Genomic DNA, 12,626 nt, shown 5'->3' with positions numbered 1-12,626 from the left:
TTACTTCGAAGTATATTAAGAAAAAAATCTGTTCCTCAACCTGGCTCCCACTGAGAATTTAAGCTATAGGCAGTTTTGAGTTAAGGGAGAACTAGTGACCATTTTTGGTTAGTGGCAATTATCTGCTTCAGGATATTTAAAAGAAGACTCTTTAATTTTATTTTGTAATTTTCTAAACTCATGCTGACCCTTCCCTTTCATGGGTTATGTCTTTGCATCCAATTATTTTTCCAGAAAGCTTTTCATACTTTTGATTCCTGCCAATAAATCAAAACAATAAAATGAATCCAAATTTGATGCATTTCCACATTCTGGAATGTATGCCTGTGTATAAAATATATGTTTATTAATTAAGGTCAAGAGAAGTTTAAAAAATTTTTAAACTACACATTTTAATCTATTGAACTTCCATTAAATAGATGGTAATTTTTAAAGAAAAAGTATAGGTGCAGAGAAAAAGAAATAGCTTCTTTCCACCTTAGGACAGGCTTAGAAACAGAACGTAGCTTACTTGTTCATAGTTAAAGGTGTCCAACATTCCCAGAATAAGTCCCTGGATTTCTCCAAGTTTTCCTTTTCCATAAACTGGATCCTAATTTTTAAAAAAAGTTGCAAAAGATTATAATTCTGTTCTTTAAACAGAACTTTAAAATACAAGTTATCCAAAAAAAACCCAATTATCCTTAAGTATTATTTTAAAATATATTTTATTGATTTCAGAGAAGAAGAGATAGAAACATCAATGATGAGAAGAATCACTGATCGGCTCCTGCACACCCCACATTGGGGATCAACCCCACAACCCAGGTATGTGCCCTGACTGGGAATCAAACCATGACCTCCTGGTTCATAGGTCGACCCTCAACCACTGAGCCATGCCAGCCAGTCCTTAAGTATTTTTCTATAGTCACAAAATATTCTTCCATGAATCTTCCACTGGAAATGCACATTGGTCTCCCTGTGGCCATCACAGATATTTTTGAAAAATAAATAAAATTTAAATGACCCAAGCCTCTTGTTTAACAACCTTCTTTGCAAGTCTAATTAAATTTCACTGTGGTTTTGTTTCTGCAAGAAGCTTCCTCTCATTCCCCATATTAAAAACCACCTCTCCTTTAGGCTCTTATTTATCTGCTACATCAAAACCAATGTACTCACGAATACTCAGAATCTATCTAAACAATTCCTCCTGCTACTCACATTTGGCCACCTCTTAGCTCAAACCAACTAAATTGCTTCAGGAGACAAGACTTCAATTTAGGAGATCAGTTTATGGATCCAAAGAGCAGCTTTCAGTTTTTCGAAGCTTTTAAAATATAAAGCCTCTACTAATAAACAACAGATACCCAGACACCCAATCATCCTCCACTGCTTTTCATAAGAAGTTTGCCAAGTAACTTGCTAATTAAATACAATTTGGAAAACACTAAAGTGTACAAAGATAAAAAAATAAAATCCAACTACCCAGAGACAAATCATTTAATATTTTGATGTATATTCTTTCAGTCTTATTTCTGAAGAGGCAGAAAAAGGGAGAGAGAAAGGAATGTATTTCTTAGTGTACAAAATTTAAGTATTTCACATATTACTTTCTTTTTTACTAAGAAGTATATTGTGAGCAGTTTCCCCTGTCATCAAATATTTCATAATAACTACAGAGTATGAATTATGATAAAATATTATGTTATTCAATCATTCTCTGCTGTTGGACATTCAGGTTCCCGCCTCCCCCCCACCCCCCACCCCATATCCTACCCACCATTATCAAATTTGGCTGCAAATTTTTGTCTGAATCGCCTTCTTTAGAGCAGATTTCTAGAGAGGAAATTTCTGACTTAAAGAGCATTTTTTATGGGAACTAATATAAACTGCCTAATTGGTCTTCAAAACGTTGTATTATGCAATTTTATCTCCATCAGCATATTTGTGCACTCGCTTTTCTGCACCTTTGGCTAGGGTGGGAATTATAATAAAATGCTTTGCTAATAAATGAATATATCAAGCCTATTATTTCACTCTAGTATGAGGTTATGCGTGACATAAATGACTTCCATGCTAACAGGGGAATCCAACTAAACAGTAATGATAAAAGTAGCTATTTATTAAGTGGCTACCATATGCAAATACAGTGCTAAGTACTTACTATATAACATCACTAAATCCCTTCCAGAACATTTATAAATGAAGAAATTCGGGCTCAGAGAGGTTAAGTAAAAGCCTCTAAGATCACAAAACTATTAAGTAGATAAGCTGGGATTTGAATTTCAGTACTTCATGGTTAATTAAAACCATGCTTTTAATTAACACACAGTACTGGTCTCCCAAGTGTGGATACATAAACTAATAAACTAGTGTTGGTTAGATAACATGGGTAATGGATATGGATAACTAAATGATAGACCAAGGTTTGCTGGAAAATATGGGTAACATTTCTGGTTACTTCTTAGAGAGTAGGGGTTCTTAAAATCTTGGTGCAGTAAGAGTAACTGAGTTCAGATGTTAAGAAAGAACAAAGACAAAAGTAGTAAAGCAGGAAAACTTAGAAGAAAGGTCCAGAAATGCGAGAAGAAACTTTGCCTTCCTGCCCTCGCACAACATACGTCTTAGGATTTGCATCTTCTTCTCTTCTAGCTCTGATGATGGCTCTTGAGGATTGGGAAGTTGAGTTTCTAAGACTGGTTTCAGTATTTCAGTTGTTCTAGAGCAGCACAAGATAGTCTACCACAGATTCCTGGTCCCTGATGCCGAGGGAGATGGAAGGAGAGAATAACTCTACATTTATGTGTTAATGAATAAGTTTATAAGTGTGGGCTTGAATGGGTCACTTCAGCTCAGTGGGGAAATTTTCTGTTTCACAGCTGGAGATTGTACCACTAAGATAAAGATGCTTTTCAAACAGGTGCAGACCATTTACAGAAGGCAAGACTATAGCTATCTCAGACTAACTCGCCACTAGAAAAACAATTCAGGCCATAAACTTACCAGACAAATTTTTCTTCTAATTTTCTTTGCATAAAAATAGACCCATGCTAAATCTTCCCAAGTTAGTATGCTTTTCATCAAGCTCTTTAATAAATACACTTATTTCTCAAAGTATCGATAGTTTATACATTATAAAAAACCTATTATAATATCTACTGTAATATGTATATCTAACACACTAATATAATGCTAATACAGAAAAGCTCTGTCATTTTTTATGACAAGGGTGGCTTAGATAACAGAGGTCTTTAAAAGGTTAAAGTCTGATAAAAATAAGAAATCTTTATAGGTCATGTCTATATTTATATCAGTACATTTCATTTTAAAATGCATAATTTAAAGGCAAAATCATGAAAATTACCTCATGCTGGGACAACATATAAATTATAGAATGCAAAAGAGAGTTCAAGGCTTAATGCACAGCATGTACACAATCTAATGGCTTTTAAAATTATTTTCCAAAGATGTCAGCTAGATTCTTCAGCAATGAATAACTACTGAGGTTTTACTTTAACTTTTTTGTAAACTATAAAAGAAGAGCAGACTGGGTACTTCACATAAACTTGTTTTTTAAAAGCACATTAGAAAAAGATGTGATGACCACTATTTCCCTATTGTTTTTGAGTACCCATGGTATCATGTATATGGTTTGTTTTAAAATAAAAAAATTTTGCTAATCAAGCACTACTTTAAAATATGAATAATGTCCTCAGCAGGTTAGCATATGAATCATTTGTTTGCTTTAACCCCCTCAGTAAGACATCCATTAATAGGTTGTCACAGCCAGGAACCACTTTTGCCACAGAGGGAAGATCAATAAAAGCAAGCAGTGAAGATAGAACGTATACAGCATAAATATGGTCCCTTACAAACACTCGTTACTTTATCATCTAATGTTCATGAAAGAGATCTGAATAAGTCAGATGTCAGGCATCAGTTTGAATAAATACTTAGAGGTCAAGAAGATCTTTGAGAACCTATCATGTGAACATCTTTCTGAAAAAAAACTGTGCATATCTGAGCAACTGTGCATTTAAATAACAGTCACTCCCTATTTCTCCCCAGGGAACCTGGTAAAGTGAGGGGGATATGAAAAATATGGCTGATGTAAGGTACAGAAGGAAAGATCTAACATTGGGAGTTAGAAGACCAAGGTTAATGTTCTAGCTGTTCCCACTTAATAACTACTAAACTAAGTCAAGTTATGTAATCTTTCTGAGTGGCACTTTCCTCATGAGAAACATGAGGATACTGCTACTTCCCCAGCTTAATGTACACAGAAAAAAGGAAATAAAGTGTGCTACTGAGAACTACTCAAGGACATTAGGTGATTGAGCCAACAAATATTTATTGAGTATATACTATGTTCCAGGCACTGTGCTGAAACAGGAAATATTCTAGTGGAGCAGATTTAAAGTGGATTACATAAATATTAGGAATGATAAGGGGGAAGATTATCATCATTGATGTTTCTATCTTTCCCTCTCCCTTCCTCTCTGAAATCAATAAAAATATATATTTTTTAAAATGGTAAGGGGAAAGATTGAAAAAAAAAACAAAAATCACACACCTAGGTACATAAAAAACCTTGGATGAGCCGAAACTGGTTTGGCTCAGTGGATAGAGCGTCGGCCTGCGGACTGAAAGGTCCCAGGTTCGATTCCGGTCAAGGGCATGTACCTTGGTTGCGGGCACATCCCTAGTAGGGGTTGTGCAAGAGGCAGCTGATCGATGTTTCTCTATCATCGATGTTTCTAACTCTCTATCCCTCTCTCTTCCTCTCTGTGAAAAATCAATAAAATATATTTAAAAACAAAACAAAACCAAAAAACCTTGGATGAAGCACTTGATAACTTAAATGAAAGAGTTCCTTGAAAGACACAATCTACCAAAACTTACACAAAAAGAAATAGATTTAAAAAAGAAGAAGAAATAGATAATTTGAATAAATCTGTATCTTTTCACAAAACTGCATAAAAAAATAATAACCTTCCAAAACAGAAGGCCCAGACCCAGATGGTTCTGCTGGTTTATTCATACCAAATGTTTAAAGAAGAAGTTATAGAAATACTCTACAATCTGTTCCAAAAACAGAACCAGAGGAAATGAGGCCAGCATTACCCTAATACCAAAAACAGAAAAACAATCACAATGGAAATGTTAGCAAGTTACTTTATGGATATAGACAAAATTATTCTAAAGTTTATATGGAAAGACCAAATACCCAAAATAGCCAACATAATATTGAAAAATGATAAAGACTGAGGACACTACCTGACTTCAAACTGCACTCTGAAGTTACAATAATCAAGACAATGTGGTATTGGTGAAAGACTAGACAAATAGATTCATGAAAAAGAACAGAGCTCCCAGAGAAACCAAGATGGCGGCATAGGTAAACACCTATACTGCTGCCTCGCACAACAATTTCAAAACTGCAACTGGAAGACAGAGCGGACATTGTCCAGAACCACCGGAAAGCTGGCCGAGTGGAAATTCTACAACTAGAAGGAAAGATAAAAGGACACTGAGACCCAGAGGAGCTGTGGAGGACAGGTGCGGAGACCTGCGCACGCGGAAAGGGCAGGCGGCTGAATACGCAGCTGGCTTACTCTCGGCGCTCAGAGAGGGCGGGCAGCAAGCACGCGGCTAGCTTTCTTGTTCGGGAGGGAAACAAAACCTCCCGACTGCACTGAAATCCAGTTCTGGGTGAGACTTTGGGTACCCAGACTCATTCAGGGAGAAACTGGACTATCTGGCAGCAGGCGAAACTCAGGGCAGCCTTCTCTCAGAGGTGCGTGCAGCCATTGCCACGGGACACTGAGACACAGGAGCCTCTTAGGGCAGGGCTGACGGGAAACCAAGGCTGTCTGCTCAGCCCTGAGATGCCGCCCCATCCAAGCTGAGCACAGAAGCTCTCCCAGTGGAGACACAGCTGATCCTCACAGCCAACTGGCCTGGACGTCAACTCCCCCCAGTGATACTAACAACAATCTAGGCTTAACTACAACAAGACTGCACACACAGCCCACAAAGGGGCACACCAAGAGTGTCCACCTCAGGTAACTGGGGAGGCTGAGCCACTGGGCCCTGCTAGGACACCTAGCACACAAAGCCACCCCATCAACTCAGGGAAGCAGCCAAAATGCGGAGACAAAGAGGCAGGTCACAAATGAAGGAAATGGAGGAAAATAAATGACTGGATATAGAGTTATATAAGGTTTTTCAAGAATTTCCTAGAAAAGGCCGATAAATTTAACAAGACCCTTGAGGATATGAAAAAGGATCAATTAGAAATTAAGCATACACTGACTGAAATAAAAAAATATTATACAGAGACTTAAAAGCAGACTAGAGGATTGCAAGAACCAAGTCAAAGATTTGAAATACAAAGAAGCAAAAAACACTCAACCGGGAAAGCAAAAAGAAAAAAGAATCCAAAAAAGTTGAAGATAGTGTAAGAAGCCTCTGGGACAACTTCAAGCGTACCAACATCAGAATTATGGGGGTCCCAGAAGAAGAGAGAGGACAAGATACTGAAAACCTATTTGAAGAAATAGTGACAGAAAACTTCCCCCACCTGGTGAAAGAAATAGACTTACAAGTCCAGGAAGCGCACAGAACCCCAAACAAAAGGAATCCAAAGAGGACCACACCAAGACACATCATAATTAAAATGCCAAGAGCAAAAGACAAAGAGAGAATATTAAAAGCAGCAAGAGAAAAGCAGTTAGTTACCTACAAGGGAGCACCCATACGAATATCAGCTGATTTCTCAACAGAAACTAAGCAGGCCAGATGGGAATGACAAGAAATATTCAAAGTGATGAATAGCAAGAAACTACAACCAAGATTACTCTACCCAGCAAAGCTATCATTCAGAATGGAAGGTCAGATAAAGAGCTTCACAGATAAGAAAAAGCTAAAGGAGTTCATCACCACCAAACCAGAATTATATGAAATGCTGAAAGGTATTCTTTAAGAAGAGGAAGAAGAAGAAAAAGATAAAGATAAAAATTATGAACAACAAATACGTATCTATCAACAAGTGAATCTAAAAACCAAGGGAATAAAAAATCTGATGAACAGTATTAACTGGTGAATATAATAGAATCAGGGGCATAGAAAGGGAGTGGACTGACAATTCTTGGGGGCAAAGGGGAGTGGGAGGTGCGGGAAGAGATTGGACAAAAAGCGTACACCTATGGATGAGGACAGTGGTGGGGAGGTAAGGGCAGAGGGTGGGGTAGGAACATGGTGGAGGGGAGCTATGGGGGGAAAAAAAGAGGAACAATTGTAATAATCTGAACAATAAAGATTTATTAAATTTTAAAAAAAAGAACAGAGCTCCCAGAAATAGACCCTCTTAAATACAATCAACTAGGCAAAGGCAGTTCAATGGAGAAAGGGACAGTATTTTTAACAAGTGGTGTTGGAATAACTGGACATCCACATGCAGAAAACTGACTCTAGACATTGACATTAAACTTTTCACAAAACTTAACTCAAATTCGATCACAGACATAAAATGTATAATGCAAAACTTCTAGAAAATAACATGGGGTTGGGGGAAGAAATCTAGGTGACCTTGAATTTGGTGGTGAGTTTTAAATACACCACCAAATGCACAATCCATGAAAGAAAAAATTGGACAAATTGGACTGCATTAAAATTTAAAATCCTCTGCTTTGTGGAAGACACAGTTGAGAGAATGAAAAGACAAGGTGGGAGAAAATATTCCTAAACACATATCTGATAAAGAACTTGTATAAAAAAATATACAAAAAACTTTTAAAACTCAACAAAAAAAAACACACACTCAACTAAAAAGTGGGCAAAAAGAATTAAACAGACACCTTACCAATGGAGATATACAGATGGCAAATGAGCTCATGACAAGATGCTCAACATTATTCATTAGGGCACAGCAAATTAAAACAACGAGACCACTCACCTATCAGAATGGTTAAAATACCGGATTTATTGTTTTATAGCCCAGAATCTAGTCTATCTTGGTTAATGTTCCAATAATCTTGGGAACAATGAGTATGCTGCTGCTCTAATTGACACACAAATGTCAACTAGTTCAAAGTGGTTAGCAGAAATATGCTGTTGTCCTTATTTTTATTCCTCTGGCTACTTTTTAAGCTTTTCTGTTAATCATGGATTTTGAGCAATGTATGATGTGCCTTGTAGTTTTCATAACGTTTTCTGAGTTTGAGGTTACTTATTTGTGTACTAACAGTTCTCCATAAATTTGGAAAACTTTTAGCCAATATTTGTTCAAATATTTTTTTTCTGCTCCGACTCCCTTTTTCAGGACTCCAAGTACACATATTTTGGACCATTTGAAAGTGTCTTACAGCTGATTGTTCAAGTTGATACTGTGGTTCATTTTATTTCTGATTCTTTTTACTCCAAAATATTTCATTCTGGAGAGTCTATATTACTATGTCTTCAAATTCACTAATCTTTCTTGTTTGTTTGTTTTGGTGATCTTGCCTGCTAATTCTAATACCCATGTCATATCTGGGTTTCATTTTCCAATTTCTTTGCATACCTTGTAAGTTTTGATTCAATGTCATACACTGTAAATTGCACACTGCTGGGATCTGAATATCTTTGTATTCCTAAAAGTATTTCTAAACTTTGTTCTGGGATGCAGTTAAATTATACTTGAAAACAGGTTAATCCTTTCAGGTCTTGCTTTTAAGATTTGCAAGGCATGATGAGCTATGTTTAGTCTAGGCTTGTTTCCCACTATTGAGTAACTCTGAGCACTCTACCCAATGTTCTGTGACTCATGGTGTCTTCTAGTCTTCACTGGTGGTAAACACACTGTTGCTGACCCTGTATGACGGCAAGTATTAGTCCCTCTAATCCTTTCAGGTGGGTCTTTCCTTGGCTTAGGTAGTTTTGTCAGAGCATGCTTGAGAGCGGCCTACTGCACATCTCCAGAAGTCTCTCTTGATACCTGCCCTGCAAACTCTTGGTCTCTCTTGACTCACAGCTCCATCTCCTTAAATCAATGGGTATATTGGAAACTGTGTTACTGCCTGGAAACTCTCTCAAAACATTACGCTATAGCAAACGGGGCTCACCTTGTTTATTTCCTGTCTCTTAGGGATGACTGTCATTTATTGCTGGATATCCAGTTTTTGAAAAACTACTAATTCATACATTTTGTCCATTTTTTGGTTGTTTCAAGCAGGAGTATAAATCCAGTCTCTGTTACTCCATCTTGGCCAGAAGTGGAATTCCTCTGTCCTTGACTAGAAATATTTATTGAATAACTATTATATGCCACGTGCCTCTGGGCTAAGTGGTGGTGATGGAGTACTAGGCAAAGCATAGTCTTATCTCCAAGGTCCTTCTGTACTAATAGGAAATAAAAATATTCTGATTTTTAGATATTTCCTAGAACTCCATTTTTGCTTCTGCTTTTCTCGCTAATTAGCTTTCTCCTAAAGTTCATCAAGTTTCAAGAATTTAACTACCACTTCTATGTAGATGATTTCTAAGACTATAGATCTCTTCCTATAAACTCCAGTTTTGTATTCACCCACTGCTCATTGTCAGCGATGGGAAACTGATATCAGGGGATTATCTGGGTTCTTCTTGTATTCCCCTACATCTAACCTGTCAAAAAGTCAAGTGGATTCTATCAACCAAGTAATTTCCAAATCCATTTTCTACTATCCATTCTATTTAACTCAACTAACAATTTTGAGTACCTATTATATTCTAGGTATCTCTATGCCTTTAGCCTTGATCCCTTCCAGTTTATCCTATATAACATAGGCTGAGTGATCTTTCTAAAGAGAAACCTCATTCCATTATTCCTCTGCTTAAAATCCTTTAATGAGAATTTAATGATTTGAAAATAAAATCCAAAGTCCTTACCATGGTTTACAAAGCAATTAAGGACACATTCCCTGTCTCGCAGTTTGGCTCAGACTCACCTTTATTCTTACCCTGTGTTCTAAGAATACTTAAACACAACTCTCCAAATGTATCATGTTTTACCTCAAATTCTTTGTATATATAGTTTACTCTGCTTAGAAAAGTTCTATTTTCTTTTTTTCCTGGATCCCTTTAGATTCTTTAAGATTTAGTTCAGACATCTTCTCCAGAAAATCATTCCAAATTCCCCAATCTGTTTCAAATATATACTTATATTAGTACCCCTTTGAAAATATATATTCAGAAACCCAACTCATTCTAATTTACTCAAAGCAGACAATTATTGTAAAGGCACTGGGGTGTTTCAGGATTCTGAGCAAAGGAATGCAGGTAAGCCTTAGGAGTTATATTGAGGGACTCAAATGCCATCAGGATTTCTCTCCATTGTCTCCTTGCCCAATGTCTTGAATCCTCTCCTTGTATCTTCTCTCTTCTCCATAAATCTTGTCTATTTTCCTCTCTGTATGTCTGCTTCATTTTGCTTCTTCTCTCTGTAGATTAACTTTTTTTTTTTTACTAGTTTAGTCTATATAATGGAAAAGTAGTTACTGTCACCTCCTCAACATTGTATGTACCTTATGTAATCCAGTGACCTGAAGAGAAACTTATTCATCTTTCTCAAGTTCAGTCCTAAAATTTCCAGTAAAGGACTGACTGGCCCTGCTTAAGCCAGTTGTCCACGCTGAGTCAATCAGACGGAGCCAGTGGGCAGGGTCATGCCTTCACATGGCTGTTCCTGCTGTAATCTCATTGACTGAAAGGGAGTGATATAAAAGTGGCAGTTGCCCTAGCTGGAGTTCAGAGCACATAATCCTTAAGGGGGCCACTATTACTTGATTAGAGCCCTATGCATAGTTATATCAGAACACTTTCTATCTCTCTTATAAGAGTTATTTTAAGGCAAGAACTGTGTCTTTTATCCACATAGGCAATGACCAAACAGGGTAACATATAATTAATAAATTAACTGATAGTAAACTTTTCAAAAGACCAGGGTCTGAAACAAATGAAAAAGCTTACATAATATAATGGGAAAGAGCATAAATTAGGAGGTAAGAGACTATCTTGCGTTTCATCCTTCGTCAACAGAAATTTTTATAGTAGCCCTACCTACCTCAAGAGATTATGAGCTTTAAATGAGAGAATACCTGTGGAAACATCTTGAAAAAATAAAAATCTGTATAAAATATAAAGTAGCACTATTACTACAGTAATCACAAATGTGCAGGTAAAGAATTTAAGAACTAACATACCCTCCTGATTAGTGGGAGATACAACCACTGAGGGTAGAAAATAAGAATACAACCACAATGAATGCCAATAAAACTCAAAGGAAAGTGAATATTTTCAAATATCAAAAGCCATCAAAAATATGAATTTTAAAATACAGAATAAAAGGACATATGCTTTTGCCAAGGGAAAATTAGATTTTATTTATTGTAATTTATGTATCAGAAAGTGTGGTTAAAGCTCAACATAAAGCAAAATGTATATACTGAAAGAGAAGCCAGTTTTGGCTTCAGGATTTCATTTTTTTTTTCTAATCTACTTGGTGAACTAAAGTATTCCTGCCTTATGGAGATATTGCTTCACATGTGATTAAAAACCTTATGACTAATGCATTTTAAAATGGATATAAGAGGAACAGTCTATATCAAAAGAATTATTCAACAATGACAAGGATCAAATGAGATAATATATGTCAGGAGACATTCTAAATGATAAGAAACTAAGTGATGAGAGACTACTGAAGGCAGTAGTCTTTATCAGCAAAGGCCCAGATGCTTCATACCAAGTGGAAAGAAGAGCTTGCAAAGTCTTAAAAGAGAGCTGACAGGGACATTCTTGAATGGATAGAAATCATTAGCAAATTATAAAGACCAATGGCATCATATTATTGTTTGATTGTGTGTGTGTGTGTGTGTGTGTGTGTGTGTGTGTGTGTGTGTGTCTATACTGTATGAAGTGATGGAAGGCAAAATGAACTCTAAGGATAATTCTTGCTGTTTCCCTAAGAATGTTCACATATTTTTCTAAAAATGTATCTTAATATATTTTTAATGTTCTCCTTTTGATGAAGTTGGAAAGGTTCAGGTGTCTTTGCTGATGAGAACAGGCTGAAATGATGTTTTCTACAAAAGCTTTGGATATAAAGCCAACTAGAATCTAGAGTAGGGGATGAGTTTTAGACATAAAGAAAACTTTAGGATGAGTTAGAAAAGATAAGTAACAACTAATAATTAAGAAATACCTATATTAATGTAATTTCTAGGTTATCTTTTTTTTTTAAATATATTCCCATTGATTTCAGAAAGGAAGTGAGAGGGAGACAGAAACATTAATGGTGAGAGAGAATCATTGATCAGCTGTTTCCTGCATGTCCCCGACCAGAGATCAAGCCTGAAACCTAGGCATGTGCCCTGACTAGGAATCGAACCATGACCTCCTGGTTCATAGGTTGACACTCAAGCTGGGCTAGGTTATCTTTTTTTTGTAATTAAAAAGTATAAGCAGCTGGAAATAATGGTAATTTTCTCCTAGTTTTAGCACACTAACAGGAAGCTTGTGTATCTAAATGACAAGGTAACTGAACATCCGAAGGCTGCATGCCTTAACTGAAGCTCACAAGTGTGTGCCAAACAAACCCATACCAATGGAGCGCTAGGAAGAGTCAAGATGAG

The 12,626-nt window shown here is 36.6% G+C and overlaps 1 protein-coding gene across 1 annotated transcript in view; it reads right to left on the bottom strand.

Moving 5' to 3' along the window:
* VPS8 (VPS8 subunit of CORVET complex) overlaps positions 1 to 12,626 on the bottom strand; it is a 246,690-nt gene that overhangs the window by 55,137 nt on the left and 178,927 nt on the right. The window contains exon 42 of the mRNA XM_054713802.1: positions 512 to 592. Coding sequence (XP_054569777.1) covers positions 512 to 592 — 81 coding nt within the window. The remainder of the gene's footprint in view (positions 1 to 511; positions 593 to 12,626) is intronic.

This window comes from Eptesicus fuscus, chromosome 3 (genome assembly GCF_027574615.1).
Source record: "Eptesicus fuscus isolate TK198812 chromosome 3, DD_ASM_mEF_20220401, whole genome shotgun sequence".
In the NCBI taxonomy this organism is placed as follows: domain Eukaryota; kingdom Metazoa; phylum Chordata; class Mammalia; order Chiroptera; family Vespertilionidae; genus Eptesicus; species Eptesicus fuscus.
The sequence above is the reverse complement of the archived record's forward strand: the minus strand, read 5'-3'. Positions and strand labels throughout refer to the sequence as shown.